General features: G+C 52.3%; 6 protein-coding genes across 6 annotated transcripts; 2 read left to right on the top strand and 4 right to left on the bottom strand.

Annotated features, from left to right (window-relative positions):
- Positions 1 to 133: 133 nt before the first annotated feature.
- On the bottom strand, positions 134 to 2237 carry ALTATR162_LOCUS4930 (uncharacterized protein; the record flags this gene model as incomplete). The annotated part of the gene is made up of 5 exons (XM_043312546.1): positions 134 to 434; positions 509 to 988; positions 1036 to 1292; positions 1343 to 1586; positions 1633 to 2237. The coding sequence occupies 5 exons, from the start codon at positions 2235 to 2237 to the stop codon at positions 134 to 136; spliced, it is 1887 nt and encodes a 628-aa protein (XP_043168481.1).
- A 1266-nt stretch (positions 2238 to 3503) lies between these two features.
- Positions 3504 to 6763, bottom strand: ALTATR162_LOCUS4931 (uncharacterized protein; the record flags this gene model as incomplete). Its single annotated transcript, XM_043312547.1, has 3 exons — positions 3504 to 3594; positions 3651 to 6347; positions 6411 to 6763. 3 exons carry the CDS (start codon positions 6761 to 6763, stop codon positions 3504 to 3506), a joined length of 3141 nt encoding a protein of 1046 aa, XP_043168482.1.
- Positions 6764 to 7797: 1034 nt separating this feature from the next.
- On the bottom strand, positions 7798 to 8632 carry ALTATR162_LOCUS4932 (uncharacterized protein; the record flags this gene model as incomplete). Its single annotated transcript, XM_043312548.1, has 2 exons — positions 7798 to 8308; positions 8358 to 8632. 2 exons carry the CDS (start codon positions 8630 to 8632, stop codon positions 7798 to 7800), a joined length of 786 nt encoding a protein of 261 aa, XP_043168483.1.
- A 462-nt stretch (positions 8633 to 9094) lies between these two features.
- On the top strand, positions 9095 to 10137 carry ALTATR162_LOCUS4933 (uncharacterized protein; the record flags this gene model as incomplete). Its single annotated transcript, XM_043312549.1, has 3 exons — positions 9095 to 9255; positions 9337 to 9786; positions 9855 to 10137. 3 exons carry the CDS (start codon positions 9095 to 9097, stop codon positions 10135 to 10137), a joined length of 894 nt encoding a protein of 297 aa, XP_043168484.1.
- A 2367-nt stretch (positions 10138 to 12504) lies between these two features.
- ALTATR162_LOCUS4934 (uncharacterized protein) lies at positions 12505 to 14265 on the bottom strand (the record flags this gene model as incomplete). Its single annotated transcript, XM_043312550.1, has 1 exon — positions 12505 to 14265. The coding sequence occupies one exon, from the start codon at positions 14263 to 14265 to the stop codon at positions 12505 to 12507; it is 1761 nt and encodes a 586-aa protein (XP_043168485.1).
- Positions 14266 to 14827: 562 nt separating this feature from the next.
- Positions 14828 to 19168, top strand: ALTATR162_LOCUS4935 (uncharacterized protein; the record flags this gene model as incomplete). Its single annotated transcript, XM_043312551.1, has 5 exons — positions 14828 to 15183; positions 15232 to 16041; positions 16088 to 16169; positions 16215 to 16294; positions 16345 to 19168. The coding sequence occupies 5 exons, from the start codon at positions 14828 to 14830 to the stop codon at positions 19166 to 19168; spliced, it is 4152 nt and encodes a 1383-aa protein (XP_043168486.1).
- Between the last annotated feature and the right edge of the window lie 172 nt (positions 19169 to 19340).

Below are 19340 nucleotides of genomic sequence, written 5' to 3' on the forward strand. Positions count from 1 at the left end.
GAGTGGAAAGGGATAGAGAAATCTCATTGCCCCCTAGGCATTCCGACCATCCCCTTCCCCTTTCCCTTTCCCTTTCTCTTGCCAGCACCCTTGACCACTCCACTTTATCCCCAACCAGCTTCTCAGCGCACATCTACGACCCCCTAAACGCATCAAACCGCTTATACGTGTATCCGATAAACGGCAAACTAGTCGCATACTCATCCTCGTTCGCCGCCTGTGCCGCCTGCGCGCGATGTGCCGCACTAGTATCCTGCTGATCAATCTCATCAATCGGGAAGTACTGAGTATCAACGTTGCTCTGCAGTTTAGGTTCAAACGGCGCGCGGATACGACGGAGACCGTCCCAGGCGACACCGCGGAAGAATGGGTGTTGTTTGATTTCGTTGGCGCCACCGATGCGGCCGAGGCGGTGTTCAGCGTCGCATATGAGACTGTGTTGACGTTAGTATTCAGGTTTCATCAGGAGGGTCAAGTGGGAAGGGGGGAATGAGAAAGGGAGGCATACCGTCGAACAAAGTCCTCGGCTTCGGCACCGAGTTGCTGGTCAGGAGGGAAATGCAAGTTACGCGGCCAGTCGACAATCTTGCGGTAAGTGTCGTGAGGCTCCTCGGCGCAGAACGGTGGCCAGCCGATCAGACACTCGAACATGATTGTACCCACCGACCACCAATCACAGCTGTAGTCGTAACCTTGGCCGCTGAAGATCTCAGGCGCAATGTAGTCGGGCGTACCGACGGTTGAGTAAGCGAGCTGTCGACGGGACTTGCGCCATGTGTTGATTTGGGTGCGGTTGCTGACGGTTAGTTGAATCTGGTCTAGGTTCATCGATTGTCGGTTGTCGCGGTTCGATTTGTGTGCGCCACCTGCGAGTAGCTTCTTGTAGTATCCGGCATCGTGCTCCTTGTGGAAGCCCGTGGATAGACCGAAATCCGTCAACTTGATGTGGCCGCCTCGGTCGAGAAGGATGTTATCAGGTTTGATGTCACTGCGAAGAGTCAGAATATGTACCTGAGTTTATTACTAGACACGTACCGGTGTATAAAACCAAGCTTGTGAACAGCTTCTATCGCAAGCGTAATCTCGGCCATGTAGAAGCGCGTGATGTCTTCGGTGAAGATTTCGTACTTGATCAGCATGGTCATCAAGTCACCACCTGGCAAGAACTCCATAAGCATGTAGAGGAAGGTGTTGTCCTGGAATGTTGTGTGCAGCTTGACAACCCATGGACTGTCGGACTCGGCGAGAATGTCACGTTCTGACCGTACGTGGGCCAGCTGGTCTTTCTTGAACTGTGGTGTGTCAGTAGAGTACCGAAAGTACGAATTGTTTCAAGGCCTACCATCTCCTGCTTGACAAGCGATTTGAGCGCATAGATCTTGCCGTCGTTGCGCCGTTGGACAAGCTTGACCTCTCCGAAAGCACCCTTGCCGATAATCTTCAGTGTCGAGAAGTTGTCTGGCTTCTCCTTTGTCCGCAAGAAGCGCAGGTATTCGACTTCGGCACGGCGCATGCTGTCCTCTTTGGATCGTTTTCGGCTGTCGGAGAAAGAGGGCTCTTTCATAATGGCGTCAAGTTCGAGAGCTCTACAGGGAAGTTAGTCGTGTCAGGGAAAGAAGTGGATGATGCCACCTTTGATTCCGGTCGCGTGCCCGCTGAACACTGTCTTTGAAGAAGGTGTTGATGAGACTCTTGGAGACCATGGCCTGCTTGTCTACATTCTCCGAGTACTTGGTGGGGTTTCGTTGCGGCGCCTCTTCATCATACAGCGAGGGACCTTGTCGGGGCCCTGAGCTGCCACCTTGGCTTCCATAGCCATAGCCTCCTCTGTTGTCTGCTGTGCGAGGGCGCCCGGGGTTGGGCGAGCCTTGTCGGCCGTATGGGCTTCCAGAGCGACCACTGCCCCCAAGGTGCTGGTGCGACAGTTGTTGGGCGAGGCCATTGGCACTCTGATCGAAGCGCTGGCTACCTGGCGCCTGGAGGTTGCCCTGCTGCCCTTGGTATTGTGCTTGCTGGTAGGGGTTCATGAAGTAGCCTCCGCCTCCATTGTAGCCATTGCCCTGCTGGGCGCCCCAAACCTCTTGCTGGCCGGCTTGGTTGGGGTATACAGGTTGCGGGAATGTCGAGGGCGTCGTTGGGAATGCTCTGCCGGCTTCCTGCTGGTACTGGTTGTTTCGGTCACCGCCACCGAGGCCAAAGTTGAGCTGCAGGCGGTTGCCCTGCTGGTTGTTGTTCATCGTGGGCGACGCAATCGCTTCGGAGGGGAAGTCGGTGTGGTGTTGGGTGTTGGGCGTTGGATGTCAATAGCGGAAGGGACTGCGAGTCTGGGCGGTGGAGACAGGTAGGTTAAGCGCAAGGACAAAGCCGCACTCTCACGGACTTCCTAGCACTGCAGAGGAATCTTCAGTGCAGCGCTGGCAAGGAGAAGGAGGTGCTGGGGAGGGCCGCAGTAGCTCGGTCAGGGATAACTTTAGGGTGCAGGGACCACCGCGGGCGGGGAACTGTGCCAGCAACTCGATACGTTTCAGACACACCCGGCCGGTGGAAAGTCCAAGATGGCTATTCACTTTTGCTTGTGCCGCCTGCCCGAATCAAGTCGGTACCGCGCGGGTCCGACAGACTGTCACGCTGTTGTTGTGCGTCTGCACCCCCGGACTCGAGTACATGAACCTATCGATAGTGAGCCTCACCGACAGTCCAACCAAGACATGAACGCATCGGGGTACACAAACAAAACACACGCAGTCACGCGAAGAAACAGCGTGGTTCGTTCAGTGCTATGATGAAGCTGTGCAACATCGGTTAAAATGTTCTCAATAGTCACATGTGAAGTAACACGCCCAACCATCATCTATCATACCCGACCGCACCAACACTCGCACTCAGACAGGAGAAAGTAAGAGCACATGCTGGGTACTTTGGATTGAACATGTTTTTCATACTCTGCATCTTCTCAACACTCGCACATAACACGACCATTGAATAACATCAACCATCATCCATTGAACCATTATAGTACAACCAACTACCATGCATCCGCTAAGCGAGTGTGCATCTCCACCCATCCAATACGAGGTCAGTTCCTCGACTCTCAACAAGTCCAACATGTCCGCAACATATATGCAGGACCAAGTACCGCCAATCAAACGTTACACCAACGCTATAACGCTGTAATACCACCTCTCGGGGTATAAAACAATTGACGACAAAAACGCTGTCAGTCAAACAAAAAAAAAGGACTCATTTAGCCCGGAGACCAGACCAGATCAAGAAGAAAATAGGTTATACTAAGACAATATGTGAAGAGGTGAAAAGAAGTGTAAGTGTAGTATGCGTCGGATCGTGAGGCCCATCATGGGTAAATGCGGTAACCGAGGGGGGTAAAACGCCGAAGATGTAAGTGAAACCAGATATCCCCCAAGGAACGATATCGCGGGGTATCGAGAAGAAGGCTTGCCGAAGAGGAAAGGGTATTATGTATAAGGTATCGTCGATCAGGATCGTTACGCGCTTGTAGCCATCAGCGCCTTGACTTTCTCGCGCTCGGCGACAATCTCAGCTTGGAGTTTGCGTGTCTGGCGCATAGCCTCGTCCCTAGAAAAAGAGAATTAGTATATGTGTTTGATGTGTTGGTGGTTCGGTGGACGTACCTCTCAAACTGAAGATCAGCAACCTCCATCTGCGCCATGTTCATTCTGCCAACAACTTCCTCCATCTCATGATCTGCATCTCTAAGCGCCCTCTCAAGCTCCTCCACCCTCTTCTCAAGGGACTCCGTCTTGGTGGCTTCGGCGAGGCTCATAGCGGGTCCGCTTGACGTCACGTCGAGACGAGGAGACCTTTGTGAGAAGACGGGAGAACTCGGGAGTCTAGGTGAGAAGGCCGAAGGGCTAAGCAGTCCAGATTTGACGCGGCGGAGATGGTTGGTGTGGCTCTCCTTGATGGCTTGGACCTCGTCTTCGTGGCGCGCAACAGCTTCTTCCGACGACTGCTGCGCGAGCATGACTTTGTCCTCGGCAGCCTTAAGGCGCTTCTCTAGCTGGATAATCTGCTCCGTTGACCTGCGTTGGTCCTGCTCGCCGCGCATGATGGCGTCTGTAAGACGACTCCGCAGAGCGCTGTTGGCAGTGAGTTGCTGCTGGATCTTATCAGAGAGCTCGTCCATGCGCGTGGCTGCAGCGAACAGCTCTTTGCTAAGCTCCTGTTCCTTGCCCAAGTGCTCGATCTCAGACTGTTGGAGAGCACGAGCCTGTTTGCGGTACTGCTCGGCTTCGTTCTGGGCGTAATCCCGTTCTGCCTCTGCATCTGATATGCTCTGCTTCAACAGGTCCAAAGTTCTTTCAGCTTCGGCACCGGCAGCGCCGAGTGAATCTCCATCGCTCGACTCGAGCTGCTTAACGCGAGCAAGCGAGAGAGCATGAGTGGTTCGTAACTCATTATAGGCCTTGTCCAAGGCCAAGGGTTCGTTTTCTAGCCTGATTTCGGGTATCGAAATATCATGTTCACGGAGTAACTCGCGGAGAGAACCAGTCTCTTGCTGTGCACGATCTAGGTCCATCCGTAGTCCACCAAGACCCTTCTCGCATTGCCATTTTTGTTCAAGTGCTTCATCGGCTCGGCGACGTAGGTTGTTGACTTCCTGTCGAAGGCCTGTGACTTCCTTGTGGAAGGCAGTTCGGCGGGGTGTAAGATTCAGAGCGGCATCCCTTTCTGCCTCTACCTCTTTGATGCGGCGCTGGAATTCCTTCTGCTGCAGTTCTTGTCGTTGTAATAAATGTTTTAATGCCTTGTGGAGCGCGTCTCGCTGCTCTTCCAGCTCTTTCATTGGATTGGTGACTGTTGGTGCACCAACTGGTGATATATCACCCGATCGGTCCTTGACCGAGTTGGACCTTGATAGCGAGCCCCTCTTTGAGTTGAGGCCAGCGGAACTGCGGGCTAATGAGTTGGAGCGGGTCAAACCGACGCGCAGATTTGGGAGAGGCGCAAGATCTGCGGCGTCTTCAGCGATAGACTGAATTCGAACAGGTTGTGGCGCTTGTTGCTGTAGCATTCGTGCCTTGAGGAGCGACTCGTTCTCCGTCCGTAGGTTTTGTATCTCTTGTTGCATGCGCGTAGTCTCATACACGAGCTTTTCTGTATCAGCGGCATCGCCTTCGAGCACTTCCAGTCGCGCCCTGAGTTGCGGTACCACTTCGTCTCGCAGATTGTCAGCCTCATTGCGATGCTTCTCTAGTTCGTCGCGGAGCGCCGTGAGGAGATCCTCAAAGTTCTCCTTGACCTGCCTCTCTTCAGCCAAGCGCCTCTTCGCGTCCTCAAGTGACATGGAGAGCTCTTTGACCTTGGGCGTTTCGACCATCGATCCTGCTCTCGACTTGTCGGTGACTTGGTCTTCGAGTTGTTGCACTTGCTCTTCTAGGTCTCGTCGGCGTCGCAGCTCTTCTTGTAAGCGCTCTGCCATGCGCACTTTCAACGACGCGCGCTCCTGCTCTGCCTTCCTCCGCTGCATCTCCACTTCTTCGAGTTTGGCTTCGGGATCGCTGATGGGAAAGCGGATGGAGCTTGTACCAGAGTCTGAGTAGTAGTCGCTAGTCCTTCGGTTGTCGGACATGGCAGTATTGCTTTCGGCTTTCCAGCGTTCGACCTCATCTTCTAGTTCCATCTCTCTCTGGATAGAGGCAGCAAGCTCGGAGCTCACCTCACGCAGCTCGCGCTCCAGCTCTTCTACGTGAGCGTTCATCTGGGGCGAGGACGATAGAAGTGGAGTTCCCGGCACGTTGAAGTAGGAGCCGAGTGAATTGGCTGCTGGAATGTCCAGGCCGTTGGGTTTCGTCTTGGAGGGCATGGACTGTTTGTAGCGTGGGGATTCGGGCGTTGAATGTTCTGAGAATGCGGTAGCCGGTGACTCGGGTCCGTTCTGAGGACGCGAGTTCCAGCCAAAGAAGGAAGTGAACCCTCCTCCGCTTGGTGATTTGGGCTTTGTATTCTGTCTTGTGAGTGAAGGGTCCTCGGGACCGTAGTTGTAGTCGTCCATGAAGTCTTCCGTTACACCGTTAAGGTCGAGTTTGAGGTCTGGTGGTTGCGGATTGTTATTGTACAAGGGCATATTAGGCATAGTAGGAGATCGAGCGTGTGCTCCCCGGATACCAAAAGCTTTTAGAGCCTCGGTCCTGCTCTGTCGTTGGGGGGTGATGCCGCTGGCCGATCGATCATGCCGCGCGGCAGATGGGATAGATGGGAGAGGTTTGTTGGAACTTCGCTTTGCGACGACGAGGGAGCTTGCACGAGACGACTGAGAGAATGGGCGGGGCGCGGCTGCCGTCAGAGGCGTCCTTCCATGTGGGTTGCTTGGTTGTTGTCAGTGAGTTGTTGTCGAAGGGGAGGCGCGTGTCGGGAGAAGAAGCACTCACTCGTCGAGGTTCCGGGGCAGGAAGAGGTCCTCGTCACTCAACGGCGGCGACAGGATGTTATCGGGGGCGCGTCCTTTTTCAATAGGGAGATCAGAGGCCCTATCAAGTGCGGCAGCTGATGGGTTCTTAGATTGTTGATCGGCAGTAAATCGACCAACTACGGGGGAGTTTGCAGGTAGGGGCTTCCTGCGGACCGGGGATTGGACGGCGACAGGCACAGCTTGGGAGGACTGGGAACGAAAAGCAGCAAAAGACGATATGGCAATTGAGGCCAGGGACGAGCCCTTTTGGCGAGGCGGCGAGGCGTTGTTGGGAGGCTGCGCGCCCTCGGGGGACGCTTGGACTGCTTGCATTATCTCGTATTATCCCCCCGCGATAGACATGGCTTGCACAAATGATGAGCGCAAAGAGAGGTGGAGAGTCGACCCAAAGTCGGTTGTTCGAAAAAGGGGACCCGCCTAGCGAGGCCAAGTACATGTGCCGGCGAAGGGAGCGCTTTGGGGTTGATGAGCAGATCGCAGCGCTGGAATTGGTCGAATCGAGGCGCTCACCCACGCTGACCTGGCCGTGATGGGCGGTTCGCGCTGTTCGAGTGGAGCGAGCCGCGCCAGGGGGCTGCGTCCGGCGCTGCAGGTACACTTTTTAGCCGGCCAATCAGCGCCGTGGATTAAGGAGAGGCTCAAGAGATCTATCGTGGAGGGTGCGTTGCTGTGTGTGATTCGAGGGCGTTGTCGCCTTCAAAGTGTGGGTAATGATGGGTGTTGATGTCCCACAGTCTCGCGCGCTCCGGTTGACGGTTGACGTTGACGCTGGTTGGCATGCTGGCCCGCAATGCCTGAGGACGTGAAACACTCCGCGAGGCGCCAGCATAGCTGCACCACAAAAGTCGGTCCCAACTCACCACCATGTGCATAATGAAGGCAACCCTGCAGTGTGACACCCGCAACGGGTGGCTTGCATTCACCTTTATTTTGGCATCGCGCAATCTTCCGACAACTACGGAAGAGGCCAAATCAGGAGGTCATCACGCTAGGGCATCCGTCTTGAGATGTGGCTGATGCTCGCCAGCCGCGAACGACGGACAGTGCTCACAGCAACGAGTCGTGGAGACGAGTCCAGCCTCTCGGCCTATGCTAACGGTGAGGGCAGTTCCCTTGGACATGACGAGGCCCCTGAGATGCAATCTTAGATTTATAGCCGCGGGCGCATATCTCGCGGCCTGACTAGCATGTGCCTGTATGGCCTTGACTCTCAGGCATGCTTCCGACTTCCGACGCCGCATAACTATCGTGCCATGGCAATTTGGCAATTCCAGACGTGCCGACGCCACGACAATTGGTGCATGGTCTGATATTAGTAGTTATTCTTATACTCCATGGTGGATCGCTCATCGCCAACCACCGACCCGGCCCTCGTCCCATCGCTCCTTGCGTTCTGCTCGAAGGTAGGCAATCTTTCGGCCTTCTCTCAACCGCCTCACAAAGTCCGTCACCTCTCGGTCACTAGCAACGGCATCCCCACCGCCAAAGCCTTCGCCTTCGAGAAAGCTCTCTTCCAGTCCTCGGCATAGGGCCTCTTGCTCACCTACTGACGCACTTAGTCGTTGATACAGGGCTGGAGGACTGAATTCTCGAAGAGCTTCGTCCTGTTCAGCCTGCTTTGCTTTCCACTGGCGTTCCAGAGCACGAAGTGCTAGTAGACGCGACTGTGTTCCATCACGCTGATGCTGGACATGTGCTTCCAGCTGTTTGAGTGATTCCGCCAAGCCTACATTCTGTGCAAGAAGCGCCTGGAGGGGGGCGATAGATGCAGGTAGTGATGAATGTGTTGTTTCAGGGCTGTGGACTATAGCATGTTGTAGTTCTGACGTCTGAAGCACATGATGCAAGTCCTTGGTCCTACTTGTACCTTAGTGGTGCACTTATCAACAACGCAGAGTAGGCATACGGTTTGTCCTTGAGCACGTCAGGTAGCCAGCCATCATCCGGCGGTTGGATAGTCGGCTGCTCTGATCCTATCTGTGAATACTGCTGCTGTGCATGTGGATTTTGTTGCTGATCTCCCGAGTACGATGATTGACCTGGTGGGGGTGGGGGCAATGGAGGCCCCTGTGATGGAGTTGCATTCCCACTCGAACGTCCTGGCTTTGGCGGAGGCGGTGGAGGTGTCGATGCATCGTACTGGTAGAAATTCTGAGAGTGGCGTGGGGACGAATAGGCCATGATAGAGTGTGATGTTGAAGTGCGACGGAGCGATTGCATGTGACGGTGTTGGGTAGTGCTAGCGCGTCGAGGTACAAGATCTAATCTTATCTCATCTAGACCCCTGCATTGAGGCCACAGCAGCATCAACCAACTCTGGGGCACTTTCAAGCTGTGGACACGTCCAAACGCGCCTGCTCATACTTCTGCCTACACACTTTCTTTGTCGCCCTCCAGATACCTGCTGTACCTCTATCTTCTTCACCACCCACCACCATAACTGCTCTACAACCAAAATGGCAAGCATATCCCCATCAGCGCGCCCAACCTGTATCCCGCTAACTTGCGACTTCCGCTCCAGGCCAACGTTATAGCGAATTCGGGCCACGATGACATGATTGTACGTTCTACACACACGCCTCATACACACTCGCCTCTATCCCCATCGCACATTCATACCTTTTCACACCGCCAATCAGCGCAATGGCAACCACCAGCCTAGCCATGTTCGATGCTGATGAAGTGCAGCATGACGCCGTGTTGGATTACTATGGCAGGCGGCTCGCGACATGCTCTTCAGACAAGACCATCAAGATCTTCGAAGTCGAGGGCGAGAAGCACACACTAGTTGAGACACTCAGAGGGTACGTCACTCGACACCAATTGCAGCAACAATTACCTTGAATGTGCCAACTTTAGACGGGACTCGACGTTGACTTTTATAGACACGAAGGTGCTGTCTGGAGCGTAGCGTGGGCACACCCAAAGTACGGCAACATCCTCGCCTCCTCGTCCTACGATGGCAAAGTCCTCATCTGGCGCGAACAGTCCGGCAGCTGGCAAAAGATATACGAAGTCGCTCTACACACCGCCTCGGTCAACCTAGTCGCATGGGCACCTCACGAAGCAGGCTGCCTCCTTGCCTGCGCATCAACGGATAGCAACGTCTCGGTACTCGAATTCAAGGATAACAACTGGACACATCAGATCTTCCCGGCTCATGGTACAGGAGTTAACAGTGTCTCGTGGGCACCTGCATTCGCGCCGGGACAGGTCATGAGCGCAAGCGGAAACCAGGCTGGTGCTGCAAAACGACTAGTCACTGGAGGTAGCGACTGCCAGGTCAAGGTCTGGGATTTCAGCCCCGAGAGCGGCAGCTGGAACGCAACACTGCTGTAAGTCATGTTGTCTTATATTGACCGCTATTGGAGCCATTTCACTAACATTGTACCCCAATATCTAGTGGTATCCATGGCGATTGGGTACGCGACGTCGCATGGTCTCCTACTGTCCTCGCCAAGTCATACATCGCCTCCGCTTCCCAGGACAAGACTGTCTCCATTTGGACATCCTCCGATCTACGCGAGTGGAAACGCACTCAGATTGACGTCGACGCCGCCGCGTGGCGCGTGAGCTGGAGTTTGAGCGGCAATGCCCTGGCGATCAGCACTGGTGACAACAGGGTTAGCCTATGGAAGGAGAGACTGAGCGGCGGATGGGAATGCGTCAAGACGATTGAGGAGTAGAACATTATCACTCGGCCGAAATCCCCTTGCTGCTGGAAGCGACATCCTGTACGGTTTAGTCGTAGACTTCGCCCGCTGTGGTGGGAGTATGATGAGTTCAATGGCGATGATAACGGGCCGGAGATTACTAAGAAGGGTTATTATCGGAATGGCTTTGAAGGAAGATTGTGGTACGATGGAAGTTGTTGGTCATAGAGTGTGGTATGAGGAGATGGCTTTGATGCGGATGGGTAGTGTGAGATAATAGTCTCCAATCGAATTTTCCAATCATAACCAATAGTGTATTTTCAAACCTATGTTCTAAGTATCATCATGCCTCTTACGTTGATGTTGCTTGTCTCCTTCGCTATACCTCAGCGCTGCAGACGCTACCACTACCCGACCGACAACATCTAGCAGAGTCAAATGCACTAAAGAGGCCGTGATACTCTCCCTCCACATGCCATACTTGTACTAATCTTCGTAAGCTCAATCGAGAAGCAGTGAGTAACCGCGAGACCAATACCCAAATCCTGAGTAAGATCGTTCCTGCACCGAGTGGCCGAGTGGTTAAGGCGCCAGATCATGAGATGCTGTTTTCGACGGTTTTTCCAAAGTTGCCTGATACGGCATGTGAGACGGGCGCTAACTTTCAGCCTCATTAGAACTGACGACATCTAGATTTACATGCGATATTCTTGATCTTTACAACCACGTTGCTCGTCCGAAACCCGTTCGTCTTGGAAATCTCTCAAACAGCTAGATTTTTCGGGCATGCCTGTGTAATTTCGACCTTGCATATATCTCTTCATCACTCCTGTACCTTGTTGCCTAGGCGCTAGCCTCCTGCAGGCTGATTGCCCAACACCTCGCCAATAAGGCCCGAGTACGACCAACAAGTAGAGTTCTTCAAAAGAGATATATATCATGGCGACAGCGGAAGTTTACAACGGGTCGCCTTCTTCGCAACCTCCTCCAGACACCGATAGCCGTGTACAAATGGACGACTTACGCAAGCTCTCCAAGGGTGCTTCGGGACGCAACCTCAACAACCAATCTCTTGGCCCGTCTATGCTTAGTAGCCGGGGTCCTACAATATCACCATCACCACCCGCATATCAAATGTCTCCAGTTCCAACAATGTCAGGCATTCCAACAAGATCAACACCATCGAATCAAACCAACCAAACAGCTTTCACCCCAGCTCAACTCGAAGCCCAAGCGATTCTCACACACCTCCTCACACACCTCTCCCAACCCCCTCCTCCAGAAGAAATCCACGTCAAAACTGATCCCTATGCCAAATATCGCCCCTGGATCTCCCACCACAGCATCCCCACCCTAACCTCCACCATCTTCTCGCTCATCCGCCCCCAAGTCTGGCACATCCTTTCCTCTCGTCTCTCCCTCGATACCCTCAAATCCCTAGGCGGCGATCTCCGGCTCGAAGGCCGAGCCATCTATCTCAATGGCATTCTGGGAACAGACAAAAGGTTGAGAATCTACGTGGGGCAAACGGGGAATTTAAGACAGAGGGTAGGACAGCATTTGAACTTTAGGTATCGGAGAGATCATCCGAGTTTGCATTATTGGGCATTGGAGTGGAGTGTGTATAACGTTTTTGGCGTTCTTGCCGTGGTGCTGCCTAGTGGAGGTGGGAATGGAGGAGGAGGTGGGGTGGTGGTGGCTGGGATGGAGAGACTGGATTTGGTGATGAATGTTTTGGAAATGTGGATGTGTCTTGTTTTTCGGTCGTTACCGACTGATACACTGCAGGAATGGTTACCTAGTAGTTTGCTTGTTGATGATAGAAAGAGGTTGGTAGCGAAAGAAGGTGTGGTGGGTGGATTGAATGTTGCGAGCCCACTTGATCAGGGGACCGACGTCAAACAGATGCCATTCGTGGATCTTAGTGGTGAAGAAGACTCTATTATACAGAGTTATTTGCAGGAGGTGCAAAGAAGGAAAGGCGGTCGGGTGGGTAGTCTGGATACTAAAGAAGAGAGAAAGATGAAGGATGTAGAGGTGGAGGTGGATGAAGAAGAAAGGGCGCTGAGGAAGAAGATGTATGCGGAGAAGGCAAGGGCATGTAGTAGTAGGAGGAGGGATACGGATATTGTTATTCCGCAGTGGATTTTCCTTGGGGTCGTGGCGGTGGGGGTCGGGGTTTTGTTGTTCAGGAGTAGTGGAGGGCCGGGGGGTAGCGGACGGTGGAGGTAGTGAGGATAGGGGCGTGGAATTACTGGATTAGATGATTGATTTATCCAAAGACATGACATCCATCTGACGCGTGGAACGAGAGTTTCGTTGCAAAAGCTCGGGCTCAGGGTGAGCTCGACATCGATTGACAGTATCGCACATGTATCGCCTGAAAATAACAACTTCGAACTAACCCAAGCTGCAGAGTTCGTCTAATGGAATAGCGACTGTGTTGTAGAACTCGATCGCAGTTACCGGCCCTCTCAAGTTTAAGCACCAATGAACCGCGTTCTTGTATTTCGTGCCCATGCGATACGCGACCTCTTCATCAATACGTAAGTTGACCCTTCTGTGAAGTTCCTTCGCCTCCAACTCATAGAATTGTCGCATGTCTGGCGACAAAGCAATCAGTGGTGCCTTTTCGGGCTTGTATCTTGCAGCCAGCAAGGCCATCAGAGGAGACCAGATCGCAATCTCAAACAGCACCAAACCCAAGGAGTAGATGTCGTAATGGACCTGATATCCAGAGGCTGCTTCACCCTGATACAATGGATGCCGATATATGGCTGCTTCTAGGTCATGGAGAACTTTTCCGCGGTCAATCGTCTGGGCCTCAGTGTGCTGACGCGAGTAGCCGAAGCCTTGAACCAAGGCGGTTTCGATCTGTCGGAACCCAACTAGAGCCTTCGTGGAGTAGGCTTGCGGAAATATGATGTTGTTACTGTTAATGCTCTTGTGCATCCAGTCGCTGCCATAGAGCCTAGCAAAGGTATATACTATACGCTTGGCTAGCTTGTATCGTGTCTCGAGCGCAGGCTTGAAGGAGGAATGGAAGAGCTTTCGCAAAGACAGGGGCTCGCTTGCGATCATTTCTGGAGTATCGAGCGGACTTAGTGGGAAACGGAAGACGATCCACCAGCAGTGGCGATCTGGATCATCTGTGTATCCAACTGCTTGCAGAGTTTGAAGATGGCGTTGGTTACCAGTTTTGCCCAAAAGCGAGACTAGTTTGCGAATTCGCTCTTGCAGAAGATCTTTGTCCTCTTCTGAGATATTTGGATCATAGTCCTTCTTCTCATAAAGGTATGCAACCTCAGGATTGTCATGACCAGGCTTGAGGAAACGCGTTTTAGCCAGGTCTCCAGGAGTCATATCACGGAGACTCCAATCACCCGTTTGAGATTGACTTCTTGGTAAGGATGGTGCGTTTTGCAGTGATATGACCTTGCATTGTGCTAGATACGCGACGTCTACCTCTGAGAAGCTCTCCTCATACGGTGAAGCATTCTGCAGCAGTGAGAGCCGCTCCATGTCGGATGTCTCTTGGACGATCTGGAAATTAAAGCGCGTTCCTTCCTGCTGTACTTCTTTCCGCTGGTTCTCGAAGATAAGCTTTTGCAGCCCATTCACGTGTTTTTCTAGTGTGTCGACAAAGTGCTCGAATTTCTCTTTGTCGCGGATAGCCCAACGCAGACGTCTTGCAACACTGTTCTGTTTCTGGCTGGTGGAATGCTCTTCTGATTGCTCGGCTTGGATCAACGCTACCAAGTTCCTCTCTGGGTTTGAGCTCCTCAATACACGGTGTAAACTTCGCCTCATCTGCACCGCCATAGCGGTCGCTTTTTTAGGTTCTGAGTTAGCAGCGTCCCTGCATTCCAGACCATACTTATTCTCCTGTTGCTGGAGACCGGTAACGAGTGCCTCGATGCGCTGTAACGTTCTCACAATGAGCTCGTTCAACGGGTGCAAAGCTGGCACAAGCTCGCCCTCGGCGAGCCCAACGCTTGTAGCCCATATGTTCAGATGAGCCTTTGCTGTCTCGATCCGAATTACTAGATCTTCCGTGTCTTCGTCGAAGCGGACCGTTTCGTCTAGTATCTTCATTCCCTCTGCAACTGCCTTGAACACGATAGGTGCAATAGCGAGCGCAACCCCAGCTACTTCGGCCATAATTGATGGATAAGAAAATTAGAGCATGATACAGCAGAGAAAGGCACTCTGCCTTGATGGAAGAATGAGAGCCATGCTTTGATACATTAGCGAATCTGCATTAGCGCTGCGTTATCATTGGTCGCGAAAGCGGAAAGAGCAGGTTATGTATGAAGGAACTAGTCACATTTCTAGCATTGGCCGATCCACCAATCCAATCACAACACGCACACCACCAACATGCTTATGAAAACGATGCGGCTTACGGTCCAAAAGGATATACGAGCTCCGTCCCGCTGCACCCGTCACTCAAATATAATATTGACAGCTGAAACGTGCATGCACTCCCATCCGCGTTGACGAATGCCACTGCGAGTCTCCGCGCCCGACCTCGGTGGTGAAAGTTAAGAAGCTCGCCTTTCCGATGGCGTGCGACAACGAACATCACGCTCTCTGTTCGTTTTTGCTTACCAAGGTAGCGACTGAGACTCGCATGCGCTGTCCTCTATAACCTCTACATGCGAACTACTGCGAGCTCATCTACTCTCGCCGGCCTCGGTGCTGAACTTCAAACCGATTTGCAATGGATGAATTTGAATGGGTCAAGTCATTTGCGGAGTCTAGCTATGGTACAATTAGCGATACTTTTTCGCTACCGGTAGAAACAGAGAATTTGGAACCGTTGCCTCCAACGACTTCGCGGGGTTCTTTCGCGTCATTCGTCTGCCATGTCACTAATCTGGAGCGTCAGCTGCGTTCGTTTTCACCCATTGTTCTTGATAATTCTTCAACCGTCAGAGTTACGGGCAAGATACTAGGTCAGGGGAAGACATTTATGGTCAAGCATGCTCAATGGATTCGAGATGAAAAGGAGCCACCTCTCGAAGTCGCCTTGAAGGAGATCATCCCAGACCTTAAAGCGTCAAATGAGAGCCCAAGGTACCGCTCCCGGCAAGCTTAGTACGTTCAGCTGACTCAATCGTGAAGTTTTTCTTCTGGCTCTAGCCGCCTGGCACAGAACGACTGGAAAGAGATCTTGTTTGAGATTCGAGCTCTCCTTCACGAACCTATTCGATATCATCCCAATCTTATCCGACTGCTGGGCATCCAATGGGGAATCTCGCCGATTTCAGAATCCACTTACCCCGTGCTGATTATGGAGTATGCATCGCTTGGTACCTTCGCAGCCTTGCAGGCATCTTCTGAGCCATTGCCGTTTTCAGTCAAGCAGAAGCTGTGCTACGACGTTGGGCGGGGGTTGTCCGCGCTCCACGCATGCGGAATTGTGCATGGAGATATGAAACATGAAAACGTGCTTATTGTCCCGGCCAAGGAACCACTCGACAGTATTCCATATACTGCGAAACTCGCCGATTTCGGTGGTGCCGTCATGGATATGACTCCTTGGGAATCTCGAAAGATGGAAACCTGGACGTGGCCCTTTCAAGCGCCAGAAATCACGAATGACCAGCGTCTCTCGAAGGATGAAATGATACTCACTGACGTCTACTCTTTTGGCTTACTAGTTTGGAGGGCGTTTGAGGACGGCGAGGGTTTTGTGTCGCTTCCTGGAGCAGCACAGGATGCAATTGACGAAGATAAGCGCAACTTAAGCGCTTCAAAAGCATCTCAAAGCTTCACTTCTACTGCTGTCGCTAGTATCCGCGACTATGCTAGCATAAGAGGAATATCGGAGCGCTGTGTAGATACAATTACGTATACCATCCTCCACACCATCCGACTGAAACCACAGGATCGGGATCTTGTCAAAGCCCAAGCAGCATTGCGAGGCTTGAAGTACGATCAGCGTGTCACTTGAAGACCTGATACTGACGGAATACAGTCCTGGTCACATTCCCAAATATTTGGATTTCATCAAGAAGATGAACGAGAAACTAGCAGCCAGTGAGGCTGGGAGACAACCTGTAGGTCAGCCTTCACTTGCTGCATCGTCGCTTATCGGTGTCTAGGGAAAACATGGAATTACCCGAGATAGTGCTGCATTGTTTCTTGGGCGATATGGTAATGACGTAGACTTTCAGGATAACATGTATAGACCTGCTGTGCTATGGCATGCATTCTTTGGCTGACGGCTTTCAGGCCAGGCTTTCGACCTCGACTGAACGAGCCTAATCCCGAAAAACTTTTGTTTGAGCCAGAGAGATTAAAAACGATCTTGACTTGGGACCAACAACGGCAGATGTTGGACGAAATGAAAGCCGCTGCTGACAGTGTTGCAAGTTCACTTGGGGGCTTTTTCGAAATGAACAAAACTGTCGCTGCGTTCTACGTGTTTCAGAGTTGCCTACTGGAATTTGGCACGACATTCAACGCCAACGAGGCCGTACAGTGGCTGTTGAAAGCCTCTTCCAACGACGACAGCCACGAGGATGCAGATTACTTGTCGCAGGCCTGGCTGTGGCGGATCTCACGCGCGCTCGACGTCAGTGTCGACCTCGCTCCAGAGAGACTTGAGTCCCTCCTACAGGTCTCCGTGATGCGAGGTCACTGGTGCTGTCTCCAAGACATACTTGAGCTCGTTAACAGTAATACTGGGTCAATTCAACAGCAGTGGTGGGGCAAATTTCAGCAGTTTCGTAACATCTTGCTTTCGCAAATGGGTGCCGTTGGAATGGGCTACTTCTACCGGCCGCATATGACACGACCCTGGAATACAGTCAACATGAGAGATACCAAGGACCTTGATGAGAACATCGCCGCTATTCTAGGCGAAAGCTACAACTCCTGCCTAAAACTGCTCAATCTTCAGTCTCCAGGGTCGTCAACGCGACAAGGCCACGACGGAGGAAAAACCGCCTTTGATCGAATTTATGTCAATATACGAGGACACGGTCCGTTGCACTATGCCGCCGCAAGCGGTTTTCTTGATGCTCTGCGCTACATGATCGCAAGATATGAGTGCGATGTGGATCTGCCAAATCAGCATGTGGACGAGACCCCTCTAGTATGCGCCTGCTCTGGTGGGAAACTCGAATGCGCTTTGCTATTGCTCCATAATGGGGCTGATCCAAACGGATGTTGGCATGGGCAAGAAGGACCGCTACACTGGCTTTGTAGCTTTCTGCCCGACGAGATGGAGACTATCGCATCCGCACTAGTCACGGTAGGGGCTGATATCGAACTTCGTTCTGGCGGAATGCGCGCAGACGTTCGTGGTATACGAGCTGATTGGGAGCATCTTTTTGAAACCAGAACAACGCCACTTGGAAGGGCAGTGCTCATGAACAATCTCGAGGCAGTCAAGGTGCTTCTGAAATTAGGGGCTGATCCTCTAAAGAAGAGTGCTAACGCACATCCGGCTGAGTATAAAGGACTGCAGAATATGGCAACGATGATCGACATATCCTCGCCTTTTGAGATTGCTGCTGCCTTGACTCTTCCAGATATTCTTGCCGAATTCATCAAGCATATCGATGGTCCCAGTGGAACACCTCGACAAAAGCTCCTGGACGTGTCCTCCGTTATTAATCTAGCACGTGGCAAGAAAATCACCCAGTTTGACCCATTGTCGTTGCAAAGTCGTCTCGTTCGTCACGGACCCAAATGGAAAAGCAATCTTCTGGGTACTTGGGTAATACTGCATGTTCGCGCACTTCCTTTTCAGGGTGAGATGCCCGCCGAGGAGCTCCAAAAAGAACGTAGTAGGACACTGTGCAATGAGGTGGCTCTTGGAAACCTAGACATTGTAGAGTGCCTCCTAGAACTTGGGTATAGCGCTAGCGGAACTTCGGATCATCGGCCCCTGCACAAGGCTATCGAGTTAAATCACGAGGACATGTTCAAACTCCTCATACGTTACCGGGCGGATACTTCTGTTACAGCGATAACGCCCGTTGGCAGTATTTCCTTGCTCCATGTTTGCGCGTCGCGACCACGCCAGTCACGTCCAGGGAGAGCCATCGCCGATGCTCTCATCAAAGCTGGTGTGCCAATCGAGAGCACGGATAGACGTGTCAGACCACCCCTTGCAATGGCAGTACTGAACCAAAACTTTGACGTCGCTCGGGCGTTAGTCGAGAATAACGCTGATGTCAATGCGGTCTATCCACTCCAAGTTCCCAGTTTCAACGGGCCGGAGACCAAATCAGTCAGCGTTCTTGTGGAAATTCTGTCTCAACATACGAATCGCACCCTCGAATCGCTAAGGTTTCTTTTCGGCAAGCGTGAGGGTGGTCCAACCCAGCGACCTGCGTTCTACGTTGATCTGACTAGCAAACTGACTATTCTACACCTTCTTGCTGGTAGTCCCAACTACACGCAAATCGGTCAGATAACGCCCAAGATTCTCAATCTTTGTCTGGAAACCTACTCGGACTATGAGCTCATCAATTCAAGGCACCCGCTTCTTGGTACTGCGCTATATTACGCTGCTGCGACTGGACATAAGGCTATGGTAGAGCGGCTTCTGCAATATGGTGCAGATGAGACGCATTCTGCGGGTCCTGATGTTGATGATTCAGTGCAAACTCTATTCAGACCAAGAGACTCTTGGACGCCGCTTTGGGCTGCGACACTACGATTTGACGAAGAGTTGAAGAAGGGAGTGGTTTTTCCACCAGCTGGACCATCCGGCGCATGGCTAAACTCGAATGTCATACAGAATCTTGAAAAGAATGTGGCTTTCTTATCCCTTAACAACAAGGACGCGTTGGCTAAACAGGCCATCGAGCAACTTTGGAAGAAGAAGGAGTCGCTCCAGGCTGGATTTCGCACATCTCGGATGGAGAGGGCCATTGCGAAAAGAGCGAGGAAGGTCGGAGAAGAATCTCCTGTTGATCTTGGGATACTTTCTGGGAAACCCGGGGAGAATGACGAGAAGAGCATACGGGAGGTATGCACAGGCATTGAAGATGATTGGAAGACCGGGGAAGTCCAGGCGATCCTTGAGGGTCTTGGGCTCTAAGAGAGCAGATCCAGCGCCTAGAACTGCCGAGATCTAGAACACAACGTGGATAGAAAATCAATCCGGGGACGGCTGGGGAAGTAATGCCTCGGGCCTTTGCAAGGAATTTTGGGCTTCGAAGTTTTTCCGAGCCTCGGATCATGAGGTTTCCAGGTCACAACGATCAAGGTTA

Source organism: Alternaria atra (genome assembly GCF_907166805.1).
Source record: "Alternaria atra isolate CS162 genome assembly, contig: 23, whole genome shotgun sequence".
Lineage (NCBI taxonomy): Eukaryota > Fungi > Ascomycota > Dothideomycetes > Pleosporales > Pleosporaceae > Alternaria > Alternaria atra.